The 23,114-nt window shown below is 37.3% G+C and overlaps 1 protein-coding gene across 1 annotated transcript in view; it reads left to right on the top strand.

The window, feature by feature from the left end:
- Nucleotides 1-682: 682 nt before the first annotated feature.
- SFSWAP (splicing factor SWAP) overlaps nucleotides 683-23,114 on the top strand; it is a gene marked incomplete at its 3' end in the record, with an annotated part of 39,281 nt that continues 16,849 nt past the window's right edge. Inside the window, exons 1-13 of the mRNA XM_079543923.1 lie at nucleotides 683-900; nucleotides 3,309-3,478; nucleotides 4,025-4,162; nucleotides 6,953-7,038; nucleotides 10,480-10,705; nucleotides 11,143-11,258; nucleotides 11,799-11,934; nucleotides 12,957-13,194; nucleotides 13,533-13,664; nucleotides 14,039-14,132; nucleotides 16,331-16,505; nucleotides 17,436-17,669; nucleotides 18,819-19,009. Of these exons, the coding sequence (XP_079400049.1) occupies nucleotides 698-900; nucleotides 3,309-3,478; nucleotides 4,025-4,162; nucleotides 6,953-7,038; nucleotides 10,480-10,705; nucleotides 11,143-11,258; nucleotides 11,799-11,934; nucleotides 12,957-13,194; nucleotides 13,533-13,664; nucleotides 14,039-14,132; nucleotides 16,331-16,505; nucleotides 17,436-17,669; nucleotides 18,819-19,009 (2,139 nt within the window). The 5' untranslated portion in view covers nucleotides 683-697. The remainder of the gene's footprint in view (nucleotides 901-3,308; nucleotides 3,479-4,024; nucleotides 4,163-6,952; nucleotides 7,039-10,479; nucleotides 10,706-11,142; nucleotides 11,259-11,798; nucleotides 11,935-12,956; nucleotides 13,195-13,532; nucleotides 13,665-14,038; nucleotides 14,133-16,330; nucleotides 16,506-17,435; nucleotides 17,670-18,818; nucleotides 19,010-23,114) is intronic.

The raw sequence follows: 23,114 nt of genomic DNA, 5'->3' as shown, positions 1-23,114 counted from the left end.
CTTTTAGCGGAAGTGTAGTTTTTCAATTGTTGGAAAAAATCTTCAGTGCAGCTATCCTCCTCCATTCCGGTTCCGGGGTTGCTATGCCCCGACTGTGAGCAAACCCGACTGGCTGCAATTCCCCACAGCCGCACGCCCTGTGGCCGCTCCTGCTCAGCTCCCGCCCGCAGGCCCGCGCCCCCTCCCTCAGCACAGCGCGCCGCCCCGCGCGGCCTCAGCGCTTTGCCTGACGCACACGCGAAAGGCGCCTCAAGCAGGCCCGAGCCCCCCCCTACCCTGCACTTTCGCCACGCCCTTGACGTTAGAATCCCCTCCAGACAACCGACCGTTCTGCCTCACGCCGCCTCGAACTACCCGCACCGCGGCCGTTGGCAGCACGGAGTCCGCCCGCGCTGCACGCTCGCTTAATTTCTCGCTCGAGTCCCAGAAATTTGAGGCGAATCTATCGAGTGCCGGAAACCAGGCAGTTCTCTGCCCAGCCAGCGGAAGCGGAAGGCTCGCCATTTTGTTTCGGGTGATGGCGACTGTGCTGTCCTGGAGCTGTGGAGTTTAGCGCGGGCCCGGCCTCCTGGGGGACTCGCAGCTCGGACAGTCATTGTTACTGCGAGTTTCTTCCTTCTCGTCGCGCCCTCCGCCGATATACGGAGGGGTCGGGGGCTCTCGACGGATCGCAGAAGAGGCAGGCCCGCCGCCCCTCATGTTGTTGTCAGGCGGGGGAGCGGCTCCCGGGCCCCCCGGAGGAGGTGGAGGAGGAGGAGGTGGAGGTGGGAATAGCCGTGTGGAGCTGCTGGTGTTCGGCTATGCCTGCAAGCTGTTTCGAGATGATGAGAAGGCTCAGTACCAGGAGCAGGGGCGACACCTTATTCCTTGGATGGGAGACCCCAAGATCATGATCGATAGGTCGGTGTAACACAACCCCTAGACTGTGCTGCGAGATCTCCTGTTATAGCCTCTTTCTGTGCCTCCCCTTGTGCTGTTGGGCAAGTGAGGGCGGGGGATGAGCGGAGGGCTCGCTGCCAGATGTGTGGGGATCTTCATTGGCAGCGTTGGAGGGCCGTGCCTCTTGCTAGGCTGCTTCCAGTGCTGTGTGTGGAATGCTGCTGTCCTCGGCAATGGGAACTTGGGGTTCCCCTCTCTGGCAGTGTTGGGAAGTTCCCTTCTTTTTGACACTATTGTGCGGGGTCTTCCTCCTCCACTTGCTCAGTCTGAGTTTGCGCAGTGGAAGGGGGGAATGATCTGTTTTCCATGCAAACCACAGACATCTTTTCTCACTCGAAAACCAAGAGAACATGGGAGCTTTTATTAGGAGCGTTATGCATTCTCTAAGCAAGCAGGGTGCAGTGTGGGAAGTGAAAAGATGTCTACCCACCTTGCAGAAAATGAGATTTATTTCTGTATAATCCTGACTACAAGCTGTTGATGGAGTACCCCAAGAGCAATTCTTTGTCTGATTGCATTTTCCTCGTGCCATGTGTGAATCGCTGTATCAACCAGAATGGCCCTGGTTTTGGGCGCTTGCTTTTCAAATTTTATGTTGTAGGTGGCTTTTTAGGTTGTTGAGGAATAGGTACCAGAGAGTACCATGGCTAGAGAGTGTATCAGAATCTGGTGGTTTGAGTTTTGTTGTGGTTTCTTAGCAATAGCAGCGGTGCAGAGTGGGATTTAGAAACAGTTTATTCAGATGAATTTTCTGAGCATTTACCTGGAGAAAGAAAATTAGAAGTCAGGTTGGGTATACATGAGTGGAGCTCTAAATGTACAGTTCAATACAATTTAAGAAGAGTTATGGCTGACCCTGACCACCTCACTGGGAAAGATGGCAGGATTTTGGCTTGAAAAGGATCACATGGCATACTCTGCATATTTGTTCCCTCAATTTCATTGTTGATTTAATGCTAAGCATGATTTTTCTTGTTTCAATTTAATGCAACTCAAGACAATGCAATTGTCTTGAAAAAGAATCCTCAAGAGTGGAGAAAAAAGAAATAACCTTGGTGCAATGTTGGATTCTTATGGTTGAAGTTTATGTGTTAAATTTGAGTAAATGTGAATATGTGAAAAAAAACAATTGTATATTGATATTATGTTGCACTTCTTATTTACATGAGAAGTGTTACGATACAGCAGCTCACTTCTGTGGTAGAGGCCATTTTGTGGTTATATACAGCAGTAACCCAGTTTGTGGTAGTCACAGAAATTGTTGGGAGCAAAAATAAGTATGTGCATGTACGTACATACACACAATACCCCAAAAATTGAAATAATATACGTGCATAAGTTAAGGAAGCTTGCATTTACTAATCCTATAGACTCCTTTAGAAGCTTAGATTCTTTTTATCTCCAGCAGCAAGAAGTCTTCATTTTCACCATTTTGAGAAAAGCACGTTGCTGTGGGAAGACATGAGTTGAAGGTTCTCTAACAGAGCTTGATTAACCAGACCTACATGTTTCATTAACTTTTTGCTATTAGAATATTTACTTTCTTTGTTTTTGGTCTAGCAAGTTGGCACAAGTCAAGAGTTGTGTGTGGGAAGACACCTCAGCGGAGTGGACTTTACTGACACTTTTCAATCAGTTTCTTTTATGATGCACACACCTTATCCCAATGCAATGCTTTTCCTGCAAATAAAATTATTTCTGCGTAGTAGAAAGGAAGTGTACATCATTGATCTTTGCCGTTTTTACGGTGAACCTCCTTAAATTGCATGTATATGTTACTGTTCCTATGTATGTGTGTCTCTCTATCACATAACCCAGAACTTATTTCCTCAGCCAAATGGCTAGGGGCCGAGCCTAGCCATGATTTTACCTCCAATGGACGCAAGTTTCTATGGTGAAGATATCTCCTGAGAGTTCGGGACTAGCAGAAAGAAGCGAGGAAATTTCGACCGTTTGGTTCTTACGGATAGGTATTTATGTATTCGGGTTTGTGTGAATGTAAGCTATTTGACTTTCCAGAAAACGATATTTTGCAAGTGACGTTGATTGGTTGGTTGAACCACGTACGGTAAGAGCTGTTAAGGAAATGGATCCCGCTTAACTATTAAAGGATAGCTTTGCCTTTAATTGTAATAATTTTTTAGTTTCTTTGAGAGGAATTTAGACTATTAAACAAATTTTCAATAGTTGGTGACAAATGATAAGCAAAATTAAATGTAAATTCTAAAAGGAAATATGCTTTAACATTAAAGTGCTTTTTTTGTTTTTTTTGTTTGTTTTTTTTTTCACTTTTAATGGGTAAGTATTTAAGTAGTCACATGAACTCAAGCCCTAAGTTCTTTGCATTGACCAGCTTTTTCGTCCTGCAGGTATGATGGGCGCGGTCACCTGCATGACCTTTCTGAGTATGATGCTGAATATTCTACGTGGAACAGAGATTATCAGTTATCTGAAGAGGAAGCTAGAATAGAGGCCCTCTGTGATGAAGAGAGGTATTTAGCCTTGCATACGGACTTGCTTGAGGAGGAGGCGAGGCAAGGTATTGCTCAAGGAAACTTCCTTAGTTAGCACATGTTTAAATAAATAATTATGAAATTAAATTAACTCCTACTTATTTTATACTCTCTTTTTTTCTGATGTTATCTTGACAGTATCCAGTGGATTCGAAAAACGGGAGTCTTTGCGTATGTGAGAGGACCACAGGATAGTTTAAATATAGATCCACACAGAAATTGCCCTGATTCTGAGGGCACTGGGATTTCAACCCCTCCCCCCAAAAAGAATAAAATAAACACATCCTGCTTCTTTTCCAGTGTCATATAACTGAAAGCCATTGTTCTTGTCTGCATAATTGCGTTAGAGTGTCTTAACCAGCAGCCTTTATCTCTTCAGGGAGATATTAGTAGTCAGCATACGTACGTGCTGCCTTTTTCTATTTAATTTTTAATGAAAGTTAAATTGATTAGGTGAAAACGTCTCATCTGAAAACTTAAGTAAGAGTCATTACCTTTTATTTTATTTTATTTTTTTATGACGTAAGCTTTTAAATATGTTGTATTAATTGATAACTGTGTTTTTGTTCAAGAGGAGGAATATAAAAGACTGAGCGAAGCTTTGGCTGAAGATGGTACCTATAATGCAGTGGGATTTCGTTATGGCAGTGATTATTATGACCCTTCAGAACCCACTGAGGAGGAGGAGCATCAGCCTGCAAAACAAAGAGGTAAGGCATAAAAATAGTGAGCCTTAGTGAAGGGGAAGAGCACAGCTCTTCTGTCTCCTGTGATAATCTTTAGTTGAAGTCAGTTGCGTTTTTAACATGAAATCTTAAGGAACCTTTCAAGTGTCTTAGTGAAGTTAGGATTGTTTGGTTAGTGATTGGGCTTGCTTAACTTACGTTACTGGGTTACTGAGATGGGAGATGTGCTTGTTTTACCAAGGTATGGGATATAATGCAGCACTGATGGTCATTTGTTTGTTCTTGCTGTTGTGTGGGAATGCTGGCTGTGTCAGAGCAGTGGCACTGGTGCTTGCATTCCACCAAGGGGGCTTTCTTTTGCTCTTCAGTATTGATGCTGAATTTGCGTTGTCGTCTTCAGTATAATAATTTGTTTTATTCCCTTATGTTTGGTAGATTGCGTAACTGAGTACTTTCCATGTTTTCTTTGCTTACAGTTTTTTAGTGTTTCTTGTCAAATATTTGTTTTGCATGTTGTGAGGATTTGTGTACAGCTTGCACTTGCAGAAAAATTGGGATTGTTAAGAACATGTTTTTAGTTTGGCTGCCACATTAGAGAAGTGAATGTTCCCCTCTCTGTTGGTTGCTAAAAATGGAATCTGTTGAACCGTATAGCATGTCTTCATTGGAAGGAGCATTTGCAAAGCTGTGATAACATGCTGTAGTGTTACAGTAAAAGAGTAAGAGTTGTGGGTTCTAGTTTTATGTGGGTTGCTGTACATGTTTCTCTTTCTGGAATGGTGAGATCCCTAGAATGATATATTTCAGTTTTAGTGGAATCATTCTTGCAGGAGTAAGGTACAGCTTGAACATTACTGAGTCATTGAAAAAAAGAGAATTATTCCAATCTTCAAGTTAATATTTATTTTATCAATATTTGATACTGCATGATAGCACCATACTAAACTATTACAAAATCTTTCATTGTAATGTGAGAGTTCTAATGCTGCTGACAAGAAGCAGAAGTCCTCATAGCAGCTCATGGGAACATTATCTTAGTTGTTAATTTTCTTATCAGACTATGAATTGAAAACTTATAGTAATGATGGATGACAAAGGGGCACGTCCTAGTGGTATTTGAGAGTAGTTGGAGAAGAAGAGAAAACATCAGTATTACGTTTTGCTGTAGTTGAACCTGTACAGCTTTTTAATAGATTGTTGTATGGTAGCCATTTCCAATAATATAGGACTATGAATCCTTAAATTGGTTGTTATAGATTGTAGTAGAGTAAAATTCAGTATTGGAAGATGCATGTAACTGTAACGTGAATTGCAGACCGTACTTCTGTGAACACTTCAAATATTGGCTGGAGCTGCTGCCAAATGACACAGAGCTGTTCTTTGTCTGCTGCTTCTTCCTTTCCCTAATGTCGAAATTTCTGTGTACCTTTGTGGACTTAAAATGGTTGAATCCATTAAAAAAAAATTGCATATGACAATAGAGAAGTTTGCTGTCTTTCTTGCATGGTACCAGTTTGCATGCAAGCAGTCACTATGGCTCCTGGTGCACAAGTAGGCTGTTCTGTTGCCTGTGTCCATAGTTTTCCTGACCCATTGGAGGTTACTAGTAGTTTACAGCGTGTAAAAGCATCTAGATTGCACGTGCATTTTCTAAAGGGCACAAAATATTGACTTGAACTTTCCTGCATGTGTTACTGTACAAATGTCATTGCTTTATTTACACTTCTCGTCCCTGCAAAGTGAGTTTGCATTTAACTGTTTGTAACTTCTTGAAGCTGACCAGTAATAAAAATGTAACATCAGAATGATACCATGTTACCTTAAAGTACAAGCATAGATCTCTGTCTAAGTTACATTTCATCTCCCTTAAGGTTTCGTTTTAGTTGTACTCTCTACATTGCTAGAATACAACTGAAGTTCATTTTTCCTTAGAATGTTTAAACCATAATTAGAAGAATAGACAATACAGAAAGTTGCGTTTAAATGTAAACTGCTTGAATTAGTATATTGTATAAAGCAAGATGTTTTTGGAGTAATATTTGTGATACAGCTCGTAATAGGATGCAACTGACCTTTGTAAGGCAATGGCTATTTTAGATGAGTCATTCATGTAATAAATCTGTTAAATATTTGGCTATGCTGAAGTTGATACGAAAGCAACCATACCAACTTGAGGCTGAGCTCTAAGATGAATAGCAACATTTATTTAACCAATTATTAAGGCAACTACTGGTGTATCTCTATAGGTTATGAAAGTGGGTTTTATTCTCTCTATTGCGTTCTTCTACAGTTTTCATTAGGGTAAGGAATTGGTGAAACTACTTTGGCTTGTTTGTATATACTGAAATGGTAGATAACAAGGAACCGAAGTCAGACCTGATGCGTGGATCTTAATAGCCTTAGAGATGCTGGGTGTCTATATTTCATTATGAGAAGATTCACCCAATGCATTAATTTTGTGTAGATTTTCTTGCAAAAACAAGGAGTAACAGTAATGAGAGTGCGTGTTTTCAGTTTGACTTGAGACTTATCTGTCTCCAATTCTGTAGTCAGGTCTGATGTGTATAGGTTTCTCTTCTTCCTAATACCTAATCTATGCAACCTTAGTCAAATTGAGTATAAACAGAACTACATGTAACATCAGGCAGAGGAATCATATCTGAATGTCTTTAGTGTTACTGTTTACAGTTTCATCTGAGAAATTTCTGCAGTGTGTATCCTTTTAGATAAACTCTGTTGTAGTAATTTTTTGTTAACATTTGGTTACACTGTCATGTTATGTGCTTTAATATTTTCCTCTGTCATTTGTTGTAGAAACAGCTCAGACAGAAAATGCAGAAGAAAATGAAGAACCTTTTGTTGCCCCTCCAGGACTGAATGTACCTTCTGATGTGGAACTGGTATGTGTGTACTTCTAATATATACTGCATTTCTCTGGATTTTCAAGGAGTTTGTGGTGCTTTTTTTTTTTATTAATTTCATTTTGGTGGACTTGAAATTATTCTCAACTTGTAGCTTCATTTCAAATGTACTTCTTTAATTTTTAAGTTCTCTTGAATCTTCTTGTTCATGCTGAAGTTATGACTGTGCTTACACTAAGTGTATTTAGTATCACTTCTGGTGTCACAGATCATGTGGAAAGATGGATGTGCAGTCCCAGTCTGAAGGGTATAGGAAGTGACTGGACATAAAGGCTGCATTTAGACTTAGACAAAGAGGAAAGTAATAGTTTATTTTTAGAAGATTCTGAAATAACTTCAGAGTTGTGGAAGCTTTTCCCTACATGTGATTGTACCAGGATTTGCTACATTCTAAACTATGGGCTTAATGGCAGCTTGCATGTTTTCCTTGAGGGATGCTGAACAGTTCTTTTCCTTCCAAGATTCTTCACTGAAGTAATACCGGTGTTTCAGTACAGTTGTAAACATGAGGACTTTAATTTCAAGTTTCAGAAAGATACTGGAAAGTCTCATAAAATTCTTCTATACTGTGCTTGGCTTTGGCTTGCCTTCTCAGCTTGATAATCTTGGATAGTCAAGACTTAAAGCAATTTCTTAGAATAACTGATCATGAACACAGTGTATTTGTTTGAGACTGTTCATTAGCCATTAATTGAAAATTCCTGTTTTGTTTTGTTTCTAATATATGACTAAGAGCTGTTTAACATCTCTATTATACAACTTTTCCAGCTTTTTTTCTGTGCAATCTTACAGTATATTTCAACAGTTAAGTGCTTGCAAACTTGCTGCTGAGTTCAGGTTTTTGTACATTATTGCCTTTATATTAGCAGTTACCCTTTAGTCTTAGGAGTGTTGAGTTCTCGGTCAGAAACTGCTTATTTGGCATTTGTGTGCAGTTTCCAAAAAGTGTCTGCAGGTGAAAGAAAGTTTTCTTGTTTAGAAATCTGCTTTGCTGATTTTTTTTCTGAAACTACTTATAAATTATACAGTTGCAGAGTGGAGTCTGGTGCTTAACGGAGTAATTTCTCATGTAAGTCAGCTATGGAAATTCAGTGTATTCAAATGAACAGAAAGTGAATGGGGGTGTTTAGTTTGGGTTTTAAAACAAACTGACAAATCCAGAAAAGTCTAGACAGTAACTCTAAAAACAATGCATGCTTGATCCTGGACAGGAAATTTTGGGAATATTTTTGTAGCCATGGTGATGATGATGATGTTGTTGTTCCAAGCAAATAATTCAGTTTTAACATTGAAAGTTTATATTCTGTTGGGTTTTTTTTTGCGTGTGTTAATTCAATGGCTGTGAAGCATATTGCACACTCTACCTACTGTCTAGAAATAATAATAATTTGCCATTACGTTGATTCACAATTTATTGGCAAACAGGTACAGATGCATTGCATTTTGTAAACACTGCTGTTTAAATGAAGATCCAGAGGCTGAATGTTGAGGGTATGGCAACTCCAGCTGCAGCAGTGATGTCATTCTGGAACATAAAAAACAAGAGTTATGTCATGCATACATGTCATCTACTGCTTAGACTGTGGTCTGGGTTCATGGGCAGTTTTCACCGCTGCATTTTAAGAAGCCTGTGGATGCCATGGAAGTGTGCAACAAGGGGATATTATCAGTTTTATAAAGAAAGTTTGAAAATTGCTGTGTTTTCTCAAAAAAGAGCATATTTGAGAGGCAAGAGAAGATTTCCAGGCTCAGTCAAGAGTGAAGGGTTGTTGTTTAACTAGCAGTGAGGAATACTCACTCGGGAAAAATTTTTTAATTACCATAGTAATTAAAGATTGGAACAGAATATGAGGCTAGATGGTAGCACTTCCATAATTTGACTATTTTTCTGTGTTCTGGCAGGTAGTCTTGCTTTTAGAAGTTATAACAAATAGTTCTAATTAGTTTAATTCAGTCTTTTTTATTAAATGATGTAGGAAAGTAAAATATATCTGTGACTTCTGCATTTACTTGATGGTGATTTAATGCATTTTGCTTTGTAAAATTTCTGAAGTTGTGCAGATCACTGGTGTTTCAGAGCTTATAAACAATATCAGTTTCCAATGCAAAGCCAGATAGTAATTTCTACTACAGTCTTTCTTGAGCTTCCTTGCTGATTTGTTGCCTTGTTCGTAAATCTCTAGGCCTTGAAATGCACGCTATATTTCAGTGTAAGAACTGCAGGAGAGGATAAATTTCATATACGACTAAATTGTGAAACAGGCAATGAACAAAACAGTCCATTTGTTGAGAACCTCATTATCTCTAATTAAAATAATCTTCAGTAGTGTTCTAGAGGGACAAGTGAAATTTGAAACAACTAATTATTTTTCCTGATTGAACATGTTGTTCTAATATAGATTCCAAAATAATTTCTAAATATGTGCTGTTTAGTGTCATTCAGACTTTCTCCCTGAATAGAGCACCGTTATCTCTTGTGCTTCTGATCTTCTGAAAAAGATTTTCTGAGATCTGTGGCATTTGGACCAATAAGAATTCAAAGCTGAAATGAGTTCTTAGTGTGACATTTCATTTGCTATACGAATGCAGTTTGTTGAGCACAAGAAAAAAGGACCTATCTCAGTATGAAATTAAGAACAGTTAATGGTGAATTTATTCATTCTTGCTCTTCTCACTTCTTGACATAGCATGGGATTGCAGGAATGGAAATGCATAGATGCTACTTAGATTTCTTCATTTTCTTTTATTGCTAAAGTAGCTAATGACTCTTTATGGGACATGATAGCACATAGAACTGCAGTATGTTTGCCTTACAATGCAACATGTCCCTTCCAAGAAAAGACAGAGTCATGGAATAGCTTGGGCTGGAAAGCACCTTAAAGGTCACCTAGGCCTGAGCTCAGTGCTCCAGATAGGGCCTCACGAGGGCAACATTGTAAAAGATTTTTATAGCTAGGGGACAATACTTGCACTTTCAGAGATAAGACCATGCGTGGTGGATCTCCAGGATCCATGGTGGATCTAAAGGTAGATCCACTGTACATTGGCACTGCTATGTCAACAAACATGTCTGTCTCCTCTTGTGTGCTGCCTGTGGTATGGCTCTGGACTGTGCCTGGCTTTAAAGAATGTTTTTGCTGCATCAAGCTCAACCAGAATTTGTTCCCCAGTTCAGTTTGATGTGAAAGATGCAGAACGTCTTGCAGAAGAAAATGAATGAGCTGCTGGGGGAGGTGGGGACTGTTTTTTTGTTTCTCATTGTTGATATGCTTCCACCAGTTGAAAGTGGTGATGATACTGTTGGTAGAGAAAGCTGAGAAGCTGGTCAGGGAACTGCTGCTCTTTCTACTTCCTTCTGGAGTTTGGAGACTCTACAAGCTGCTTATGAAAATATAAATACATGTTATTTTACTCCCACAGCCACCAACAGCAAAAATGCATGCGATTATAGAACGAACTGCAAATTTTGTCTGCAAGCAGGGAGCTCAGTTTGAGATTATGCTGAAAGCCAAGCAAGCACGCAACTCCCAGTTCGACTTCTTGCGATTTGATCACTACCTCAATCCCTACTACAAATTCATTCAGAAAGCTATGAAGGAGGGGCGATACGCTGCTCCTTCTGAAAATAAAGCAGACGAGAAAAAACGTAAGTAGTTGCTTGTTAAATAAATGGCTTTGGGGTGTGAATCGTTGGGACATCCACTGATCTTTTTAGGTAACGTAGCCATATATTTTGGGCGTATTGTAGTAGCAGCAGTTACGCTGTAGCTGACATTGATGTGATGATTCAGAATTTTCCTTAAATTGGATAAGCTGTTCTAGAAGAAAAAAATTTAGGAAAACTTGCTCAGACAAAACTGCTGCAGTCTTGGAGCTTTTATAAACACTTCCATAGCACTAGTCCAACAGAAGGTTTACTGATGACTGGCAGTGTCATCATTTATCTGTGTTTTTGTGAATAAGCAGATTTATGAAAAATGTTATTACTTAAAAGAAGAACATACGCTTGTCCTGTCCCCTCTTCCTCTCCCAATAAAAATGTGTAGCAAACCCAAGTTAAATTCAGACATTGCTTTTATTCAGATTCGAAAGTCAAATCTGAGGAGGAGGATGATGACGATGATGACGATGATGGCAACTATCTGCATCCGAGTCTCTTTGCATCTAAAAAATCCAGTAGACTTGAAGAGCTCGTGAAGGTACTTCATTGTATTAAAGTAACTTTCTAAAACATCTGCTTGCAGGGCATAAAGGTTACAATGTGCAGGTGTTAATCTCCTGCTGACAAGTTTAGCTGTCCTTGAAACAAATTTATTTTGATAAAAACTGAAATGAAATGTTTTCAGATTTTAGTAAATAAAATCTTGACATAATGTAACAATTTCAGTGAATAACTTTTCAGCAAAATTACTGCTGCTCTTAAAGTGTAGGTCAGATTCTGTGTCTTATTCCAGCACTGTATGTAAGCAATAAAATAATAACCACTTATTTATTCATGATATGGATCCGTGTTTCTATCAAATTAAAGTTTGGGGTTTGGTTTGTTTTTTTTTTTCCACAAGTTTTTGAAAAATAAGCCGATTCTGATATAGGAGCTACAGAAACAGTAATTTCAGTATTTGGACGATATTATTGATATTTAATTAACGTAACGTAATCCAAATTAGATTGACCATACCATGTCTTGTTAAATACGTACTTCAAGTTTTAACCTATTCTTACTCTCAAAATTTGTTCAGCCTTTGAAGGTAGTAGATCCTGATCATCCACTTGCAGCGCTGGTCCGCAAAGCACAATCAGATAATAATTCATCAACACCGCAATCAACAGATGGGGCAGCTGTACAAACATCGCAAGTGGAATATTCCTCTGATTGTAAGTGCATTGTGATTAGGCAGCTGGTGGTGTGCAGAGGCTAGTGGGAAGAAAATATGTTAAATTCGTATTTGATCACTCATAACTGATATTTATTCTTTTCCAATCTCCTCAGTCTTTGAAGGTGCATTCTTCCACTGAGTAGCCATCAAATTGTTACCATCTTAGAAAAAGCTTAAATGGAGTGGGGAGGGTGGGCAGATATTTAAACCTCATGCAGTTCTTGTGAATTCTCATAACCAAAAAAGTGAGGTCAAAATTAGTTGTATTTATGTGCCTCTAATTCTTTTCAAAGTCCCTAATGCTGAAAACCTTTGATTTCTTAAATATAAAAATACACCTTTTTCATTTATGTAAGTGGATATACAGTTGTAGTAACATTGATACCAAACCTGGTAATGCAGATGTATTTGCCAGATCAGAAGAAAAACTGTTTAAACATTCAGAACAGATTTTGACTAGCTTTACATAGCTGTAGTACTTCTATTTTGACCGATAGTATTTAGAAGGGTTGTTAATAAAGCGAAACTTGAAACAACAGAACTTTGAAGTTAGTTTTCTGTATTGAAAATACATTTTGCTCTTATAGCAATGCTGTAATTTAATTAATTGGCCAGTGATAATAGCCATCTAATTCCTCAGTGTTAGTTTTGAATATATGCTCATCTTTCTTAATGCATATACAATTTTAACTAAGCTAAACTGCCTGAGTTGAGTTAGTTTAGGAGGAATTATTTCATATTAGGTTGTTTCTTGTAGGCTTCCTCTGGTTCACTTTTTTAAATTATTTCTACCTATTTGGCTTCCAGCTGTCTCTCAGTTTATTCTGATTCTGTCTTTGTACCTATGCATTCCTTCACTTTTTAACATGATGAATTAGATACCATTTCTTAGTGTGTTGCGTGAATCGAAATTCTCGTGGTTTTGTACTGATGTAGTTGTTACTTTATTTTTTTTATTAGATGTCCTTCTTTTAAAAGAAAATTATTCTTAAATAAATGTTTTAAATGTTTTCTTTATAGCAACTGTGGCAGCCATGTATTATAGTTACTATATGCTACCTGATGGAACCTACTGCCTCGCGCCTCCACCTCCAGGAATAGATGTTGCCACCTACTACAATGCCTTGCCTGCAGGGGTGACTGTATCCAGCACTACAGGGGTAGGAACTGTACCTCCACCACCTGGTACAACACCTCCACCTCCCCCTGACACAACTGATAGCAGCAGTGGGTTGACCTCTACCACAACTTCTACAAGGTACCACGTAATTTTATAGATATGCTTGTTTGGTGGAGGAATCTTTTTCCTACACTGCAGTACAAAATATTTAGTGGCAGCTTTGTGGTTGGTGATGCCTCAGTCATGTTGCCATTATCAGTACAGCTTTGGTTACCTGGTTTCACTTTGGTCTTTGATATTATGAGTGGTTATTTTATTTGTCTTCTATGAAGTTTTTGCTAGTTGGAAAATCAGCAGTTACTTTAACTGCATAATAAGACCAGAAGAAGCCTCTATTTCATGTTTTTTGTTAAAACAGGAGACTGAAAGGTGTTTATATTCTATTTATAAAAACAGTGTATTTTTTATGTTTTCAGCACAATTACTCCAGTGGTTGCCATTATACCTCCACCCCCAGATATCCAACCTGTTATTGACAAGCTGGCTGAGTATGTTGCTAGGAATGGGATAAAATTTGAAACAAGTGTTCGTGCCAAGAATGATCTCAGGTAAGAGAAAACATTATTTCACTCTTTGTTTTAAAAGTTGAGGATTTTATTTGCAAGTATATTAAAATGGCGTGCAGATCTCAAGAAGGGGATTACTTTTATTTATTTATTTATTTATTTTAAATGAAATTCAGGGACCTACTGAAAGGTAATGCCAGAGTATTATTGCTCCAGTCATCAAAGCAACCAAGCAACCGGAAAGCTTCTGTAGAAACCATGCTTTCAGCATATAAGACCTGGAAGTTTATGCATACATTACAGTCCTTCCAAATACCAAATAGGGTTCCATCTGCAAGAAAGATTTAGACAGCAGTGGATTGTTGGCATTTACTGTGTTCATGTGCATTTTCACAAATTCAGTTTTCCTTTAACAGATTTGAGTTCCTACAACCATGGCACCAGTATAACCCATATTATGAATTTAAAAAACAGTTCTTCCTTCAAAAAGAGAGCAGTGACAACTGTCAGGTATGTGTGTTAAACTGCAGTGTAAGTGAGCAAAGGACTTGCTTACCGAGTGTGTATTGCTGTGAGACTTGTTAAGAATTGAACTCTGAATGATGGAGAACTTGTTCAGCAAAGGATGTGAATGCTTTTTTTGTTGCTTTTTAATTTTGTATAGCATTTAATTTGGGATATGTGATATTTAGTTCTTGCTTTTTAGTGTGATCAGCCACTCACTGTGGTTGTATTCTAAAATGGCAAGCCATGAATCTTTTGAATATATGCCTTGTGGAGGTCTAGAGGCTTGTAGAATTAGGATTTGTGTTCTTTTTTCAGAAAGGTGAGATATAAATTTTTAACAGCTTCATGATTCTTTGTAAAGTAATAGCTAAACTATGTTTTTGGCATGATTTTTTTTCTAAGGGAGATTTTATATGAGAAGAATACTGGCACTTCTGACTGAAAAATTCTGGACCTTCAAAATCTCATGACAGCTTATTACTTCCTTTGCTTACTCTACTCGTTTAATTAGAAGATAGTATCCAGACTTGGCATCCTTATTTCTAACCATTCTCATGTTAGCTAATAGCATTAGATTGTTTGTTCTCTTACTGAAAAGAAAATTGCAAATATTATCAGAAATATTTTATCTGATGTTAACTTTTCATGGGAAAGAGCTATTTTCTTTTTAGGCCCTATGTCATTTGTCATCTCAAGGCTTATATTGGAGTGCTCAACAATTAATTACTTAAACTGAAAGAAGGTAGGCCTGTGGGTATACTCCTCAAAATAACTTTCTGGAAAATGAAGAAATTCAATAATATTCAATGTTTGAAACACTTGTCTCATATTTTAACTGTGAAAAATGCTTTGAAAACACTGTTTTTAAAGATAAGCTGTAGTAAATATAATCTTATTCAGTTGATAAGTTACATGCAAAATCGTCCTGTACCATAATGATAGCTTTTATTCTAGAATTTCTTATTTGCAAACTAGTTTTGTTGAATTCATACGAGTTACATAATTAATTAATTGGGACTTAATATTTACTTTCTGGGGAAACTGCACCCCAACCAAAAATGTAATGACAGGAGTTTCCTTTTAGGTGCCTACTAAGGTGCCTGCTAAGAAGTAAGCAGAAAAACTGGTTCAGGTTCCCTGAGGTTGTATCTGGCAGTGTATATCATCCTACTGCAAGATTTTGTAGATTATGCCATTCTTTTTAATTTTTTAGAATAAAGATTTCAATATTATTTTTATGCTTTAATAACATAAGTATAGGCAGCTAATACAATTGTTTATTCTCCATTTGGCCATTAAAGTTAATAGAGAATTGTACTATTGGCTTCAGTAAATACACAAAGTCCATTTCTTCCCCAGGGATTTTCAGTAATTAGTTCTGTTGGTAAGGGAAGGGCTTCAGGGAGCAATGAATCTCTTCAATGCTTTATATTTCAATATTAAATATATTTAACACCATGTTGAGAGAGACTCATTTAAACGTTAAATTATTTAATCTGATCACCCAACTTGCTGTGTAAATATGTTTAATATTCTACAACATCTGTCTTAGTATTTTTATAGTATGAGTTTAGAAGTTTTCTTGAACGATTCAGTCACATAACAGTGACTGCTTACTCTTCTGAAAATCTTAGAAGATTTGTACTACATCAATTTAATGCCACAGAAGCCATCGATAGGTCTGATGTTCTTCAGCAAAAGGCTAGAAGTCATCAAACTGTGTGTGTTCATCTCTATAATAACTTGACTTTGTAAAGAAAGTATCGTGCAATTATATAGTAGCAAAAAATGTCAGGAGCTTTCATTCTGTCACTGTCAGTCAACTGTAATGGATTTTGTCCTGGGCCCTGGAGATCGAGACCTAAAAGGATATACTTTGGAAAGAAAGTGTATGCTTTTAGGGTCTAGTTTTAAAAAGCACCATTTTTAAAACGGTTGTTTGGCAGAAGTGTACTGGCTGAAGAACGTTTCCTTACCTGTAAAATAACATCTTGCTGCAGATCTTCAGTCTGTGCAGCCTGTGGGTTTACGTGAAGCAGCGTGTTATAAGAAGCAGGCTTTCAGTCTTGACTGCTGACTGAGTACAATTAGCTGTTGATAGTGATTTCTGAAATGGCTGGCAGAATTGCAGCTCCCCAGGCACTGTGTTAACTCTGCCATAAGCTGTTGGGTTGGTAAGTTTGCGTATTTCTTTTGAAAAGGGAGTGTCTTCATCCGAAGATGTTCCAGCAGATTCTACCACTGATGCACCAAGCGAAACTCAGCTTGCAGATGGGCACACACCTGACGATGGATCTGAGCCAAGTGCTAAGGGAGCTCTAGAAACTAAAAAGGATGTTCCTCCTAAAACTGTCAGTGATGGCAAATTGGTAAAAGGTATGTTGGCACAGTTTGTTGGCCATAAAAATATTTGTCAGCACGTATTGAAGAAAAAAAAAAAAGGGGGTGGTGGAGGTTGTGGGAAAGAATTTCAGCATGCAGAAAGCGTTTTCATTAAAAGCGTCAAAAAGAAACAAATAATCAATTTGCTTGTTTTCATATTTTTTTATCAGACTCTGCGGTATTTACTGCCTGACAGAATAAATTGTTTTGTTTCAATTTTGTGCAAAGTTGAAAGCTTTCATCAGTGTTCACAATAGAATCTTATTTTTGTCATTTAAAACTTGACAGTTATAACCTCTGCGTGAGAAAGGAGTTATTCCTTCTGAATAAAAGCAACGCTCTTAGAAACCACATGTGTGGAGGAAGTGCACTAGGCTTATTACTTGGTTAATCAACATGTTGGACAATAGTCATACTGGGAAAAAAAGACCCTTTTTGTGTCCAAGTGGACTGTTGTTCCTCTTGCATTTGTAGCAGCAGAGGGATAATGTGGAAGGATTTCTTGAAAGACAGTCACTAACGCACTCTTGTTATTGTGTGAGACACATAATTTTGAGTGTGGGAGACCCTCAGCTAATTTTGAATAAATGGAGAAACATTTTAACAACCATATAATATGATTGTATCTAGAAAATGGTTTGTATCAGAAACATGGAGATTTTTAATTTGAGACTGAACGTTACAGGGCAAATGAAGTTTCCAAAATTTCTTCAATGAAAAAGAAAAAGAATGGCTATGTTGTCTTCTCCCCCAGAATAAAATCACAGTGTGAGGATTATACAAGCTTACAAGTTTTTTTTGTTTGGTTGGTTGGTTGGTTTCTTTCATAGTACAGGCTACAGATGTTATGGATGGTTAAGTCAAATTCAACTTGCATTCCACTGTAGTCTAATGATGTGTAAAATCTAACCCATTCATTCACAGCATCATTTGCTCCAATAAGCTTTGCAATCAAGGCCAAAGAAAATGACCTTCTTCCTTTGGAGAAAAACCGTGTCAAATTAGATGATGACAGTGATGAGGAGGAAGAAGAGGGCAAGGAAGGCCAGGAGAATGCTAATAGTGCTTCAAATAATACTCCAGCTGTTACCACTCCTTGTGTTGCTGCTGAAGAGAAAAAGCCTCAACTTACACAGGAGGAGTTGGAAGCTAAACAAGGTATCTCATGTTACACTAAAAACAAAATGACAGATTGAGTCCTTCGTAAAGCGTAGCATTTTGAGTATTTTCAGACATCACTCTGTCATGTTAGTAGGAATTGGGTTCTTTTTTCCTATTCCCACAGTTCCTTGTTTATTTTTAATACGAATTTTCATTGGTTGCTCAACTAAAACTGGCACTGTAATATGTTGTCACTGAATGTTTTGACCTAATGCGTGATCTTACTGTTACTTATTTTATTCACAGCCTTGAAATAAAGCACTAAACTTCTGGTTTCCAGTTTGCATTAACACAGTCCACAAAAAGACATGTCCATTTCTCATTTTCTTCGCAGAACAGTGAAATGCTTCCAGCTATTTTTCAATAATGTAGCATGCCCATATACACTAATATCACCTTGCTGATGTTTTGCTGCTCTTACAATGAAGTGCCATTAAATCTTTGTATGGGTTTTTCTGTTACTGTGTTTGTGTATGTAAGGGCACAAAGGTAGGTTGTGTGAATTGGAATGAAATGGTCTTTTAAAGGAATCATCCCCCAGGCCGTTGCACAGTAGAGATTGTTTAATAAAGTAGAGATGCTGTCATGTGTACCAGCTTAAAAACTTCATATTTTCTTAGAACTGTAAGTATGCCAGAGGAATTTAATTTTTTCATTTTCAAAATATACTTTTTTCACTCCTGAGTAGTAGTTTCTTTCAGTATGCTGTAGTGGTACAGATCTAAAGCAAATAGGAAATATTTTCCATGATAATACATGAAGCGTGAGAGATGACTGGAAAAAGCTGTATGGGGGTAAACTGCAACTAACCAAATAAGTTATGCTGTATGCACACAGAACACAAAACTGGAAGTGTAAGATGGAACAGGTTAGGCAAAATTTCCATTAGATGCATCATTAAATGAAGTGGGTTGTTTTCTTTCTTTAATCACATAACAGTAATTGTTGCTTGTAACAATGGCAAACAGTTTCTGAAGCTATCTGGTAGTAAGTAGCTTTTACTAGTGCTTTGAAAGGAGCTACTAGAAAAGGTTTGAGTATATAGCTGGGGAACTGTTTGGCTAGTCTGTTGGGTTTTGTTTCTTTGAAGGAAACTTAAGTTGCAGATGTGTGGTTCACACTAAACTTAATGTTTGTCTCTCCTAGCAAAACAGAAACTTGAGGATAGACTAGCAGCTGCAGCAAGAGAGAAGCTTGCACAGGCCTCCAAGGAGTCAAAGGAAAAGCAGCTACAAGCAGAGCGCAAAAGGAAAGCTGCACTGTTCTTGCAGACCCTGAAAAATCCTCTGTCAGAGGCAGAAACTGAGAAGGTGGAGGAGAATTCCTTCAGTGTTGAGGTAAGGAGGAGATAAATTTCTCTTTACCATGAAGCTAGCAGAAGACTTACTTGCAAGATGTTAATCTGACAGTACTTGTTATCAGATTGACTGAAGAGATGGAAGATCTTTCCAGAAGGAGAGAAAGTTATATTTTATAAACTGTTAATCTTTTTCAGTTATCTGAGATGTTTCTTACATGTCAGTTAAGTACTGGTAGAGAAATACGATGTGAAACTCAGAGTTCAGTTTGTCAGTTAGAGAAAGCAAAATAAGCTAGCAAAATTAACTCTGCAGTAGTGGCCCGTGAATTTGAATGTTTCCCTTTCAAATTTATTTTAATGTTTGCTTATTTAATGTGTTTTGTTGTGAGGAGACATCTTCAAGATTTTAAGATAGTTCTCAGCAACTGAGCTTACTTTTCACTTATTTTGGTGCGTTTGTTGATTATTTTTTAATTTTATTTTATTAATTTAGCTGATGTAAAACTGTGACAGAAAGGTAGGGAATTGATCCATACAATTTAAGGCTTCTAGCTTGAGAAAATATATGTGTAGATAGGAAGAATCTAGACTCTATCATGATTGTTACTCATTGTTATGTTAGTTGAATGCTTCATGCGGATGCTTTAAAAGACAATGCGAAGAGATTTTCCTCTTAGCCTAAATTTTAGTATAAGACTTAGTATAAGAGATTTATTATTGCTATTGTTATTAGACTTTAAAAATAAAACAGTTTATGAATAGTGGTGCAAAATTCAAACGTGTTTGTACATGCTCCTCTCTGGGCAGATTGTCAATAAAGAGTCAAAACAAGAAGTTCAAATTGAAGTGATTGGGCTCACCAAGTTAGATCAACATTGGTTCAAAATGCTTATTTCTGTGTTGTTTTAAAAAGAAAGAAATAGTCTGCAAGAGAAAAGAACTCGAAGTATGAGCTACTGAGAAATTCAGATTACAAATTTGTGTTTTATATTAATGAAGACAAAACTGGAATTGAAGTCTCAGCTTTTTCTTTGGTAATTTTTGTTTATTATACTTCAGTCATGTTCAGCACTCTAGTAACAGTGAAATACATTTTGTTGACTTACTCCAGTAGACTCTTTACTGTAACAGTATATTCATAACTTTGATTTGCATCTTCAAGATCACTATACAGAAATTGAATGATGGTGTTTCCAGAATTTATCATTTCCTGTTTGTTGAAATCTGGATTAGATAAGAAGCATACAAATACTGCATTCTTCATCTCCCTTCTTTAGCTAGTTCTAGAAATACTTCTCTGCAAATTTTATTCTTGAAATATAAAACAAACTCTAAAAAACTTGATTAATCAAAGCCACAGATCTGCTTTTTTTTCCTGTTAATGAATGAAAATTGCCATTCATGATAACTAAGAATTAACATATTTCACATAAACCCTTTTTGATTTCAGTAAAATAATCACAATTTTAAAAGCCTAAATAAAGGATTTACATTTATTATATAGGAAAATCCTTCTAGTATTGATTTCTTCATACACCGTGGCTCTGTCCTGAAGCTTTTCTCTCCATCTGTAGGTTTTGGCAGCAGAGCTGTAATTTCAATCCAAATATCACATTCCCACATGCATTGTATATTTTCCATTCAAGTTTTTCTTTGCTTAACTTCATCCTTTCCCTAGAGGAGAAGGAGCTGGTTTTCTTCTTGGCTTTTGTTCTTTTTTTTTCTCTCATTCTGGCTATTACAGTGAGCCACTCTCTTTCTGCCAGTGCTTGTCATAGTTTATGAAGTGATAACTTTACTTCCAGGAGTGTCACCCTTTTTTTTCCTTTCAGCCTGAACACTGTTTCATCATAACACATTCCAATCCAGTGTGATGTCATGCATGCCTGCCAAAAGATGTGGCTGTGTGTTTTCAGCATCTGCATGGTCACTTCCAGCAAGTCCAGGCAACCTCTTTTCCTAATGGGAAAAAAAAAATCACGTCAAAACCAATTTTCAGTGAAATAGGCTGAGACTCAGAGCTTTACTGCAGTAGCTGTCAGTGCCTGTGGGGAAAAGATTTGGTGTAGGCTGTGTAGTTACCTGTAACTCAACATAAATTGGGTCTGAAGTTTATGTAGTTTCAAGGTGTCGTTATGGGTCTTACACCAGCCAGAAAGATATTTTTGTGTTTGTCTATATGTGCTGCAGTTAGACTTACTGTGCATATTGCAAACACAAATATTGTTGGGAAATAGAACCTCAGTTTTCTGGTTTTGGAACTATGCCACTCCTAGAAAGACCAGCAAGAAATTCTTGATTGCATTGATTGAGCAAAACTTTGGGTAGTGATTGAAAATTTCATGTAATAACTGTGACATGCTGGAACATGAGTGAATGATGTGGCTTTCAATCATGTCCACTCCCACAGAAAGAATTCCAGTGCAAATACTTCATTGTCTAGTTCTTGATTTTTTTTTCCAAATAAATCATGAATTATCCTTCAAAAAACTTTTAGGAGAAGAGACACGTGAAAGAGAATTACATGTATTTTAGTTAAACCATATCAGCAGTGGCTGATTGGTGGCAGATTTGTGAATTAGAAGTGACCACATGCTAAAAGAAATCCTGTTCAGGATTCTCATTGCTAATGCTAATGAATTTTCCCTGTGATTGGCACACATTCAGTATATTTTTCCAGTTATCTGTTGAAGTGTGAATGCAAAGAGACCATGCCAGTGCAGAATTCTTGAGTCTTTCAGTCTGTTCTTCTTAAGGGATTTTTTCAAGGACATAGATACTTCTAAGCTAAGATTCTTTTGTCATTTTTCTTTAAGGGAATGCTTGAAAAAAATCAATAATTTTTCAGTAACAGTTGTGTCTTTTTCAGAAGAGCAGATGTGTGTCCCCACTCGCATCTGAAATTTCTGAAGTTCTAAGTTGAACTTATTAGAAAACAGGTCAACTTGGCAGCAAAATCTCACTCTTATTCCACTTCTAAGCAAGCTTACTTGCTAAAAACATCTGTTTTTCTTCTACCACGTATGTACAGTTTCAGAGAAGGCATTTCTTTTTCTCAGAATTTTAAAGCAACCTGTTTCACTGCTTCTTACCGGTAGAAAAGGTTGGGAAGAAAATTGTTTGTAAATGAGCTTATTTAGAATTTCAAATGTATATTTAAGTGTTACTGATGTGACCTTCATTTTTGAAATAAAATTGGGAGTGCCAGTACTGGCTTACTGAGCAGGCATTTGCTGTAGTCAGTGCTCAGAATCCAGTAAGCTGCATCATGATATCCATGTCTATTTATAAAGGAATACATAGCACAGTTTTGTTTTGTGAATTTATTTTAATTTAATGTTTTATTTTAATGTTTTTTATTTTAATGTTTTTTTCAGTCATGTTTTAGAAAGATTCATTTGAGAACACAGCTGGTCAAAGTATTCTCCAATAATAAAAGGTCACTACAGTAGCTGTAATCAAGGAAATACATGCAATCAGTAGAAAGAGAGATGTAAAACTAATTTTGCAGTTTGGTCAGTGGAACTAAAAGAAATTTAGTAAAATGAAAACATAAGCATTTTAGTCTACCAAAAATACCACTTAGCATATTTCACTTCCCTTTTGTGAATAGAAGCAACCAGTGGGGATCCAGGGAGCAAAAGTTGATACGCAGTGGTCATAGAGTTAATATAGTACAGTGGTTTTTTGTAGCTTAAAATCTGTCTCAAAAATTGCATAAGTGGTTGAAAAATACAATAAGGCATGAAAGTGGGTTGAGAATTTCCATGGGAGATGCATAATTCCCATGAGATTGTCCTTGCCAAAATACTGCATAAAAACTAGTCATGCTATTTATGCGTATTCTCAGCGTAGAGTGATGCTGAAAACCTTTATCACACTGTGTAGAAATGCATTAAATGAGCAAAGCTTTTTTGACCTCTGTCAGATTTTCCTGATACCTTGCTTTTCTTAAGAAAATGGCTGATATTGAGTATATGTTACATCTTTGAAAACAATTGATTGCACTAACTGCATGTGAAGGGCAGTCGATACCATAGAATATAGAGCGTGGAAGCTTTTTGGCTTCAGATGGATCACAAAAACAGTTAGATCCACTTTTTCCCCTAGCTCAATTCTTTGTTTTATATTGTTTCCTGCTT

Source organism: Tetrao urogallus (genome assembly GCF_951394365.1).
Source record: "Tetrao urogallus genome assembly, chromosome: 17".
In the NCBI taxonomy this organism is placed as follows: Eukaryota; Metazoa; Chordata; class Aves; order Galliformes; family Phasianidae; genus Tetrao; species Tetrao urogallus.
The sequence above is the reverse complement of the archived record's forward strand: the minus strand, read 5'-3'. Positions and strand labels throughout refer to the sequence as shown.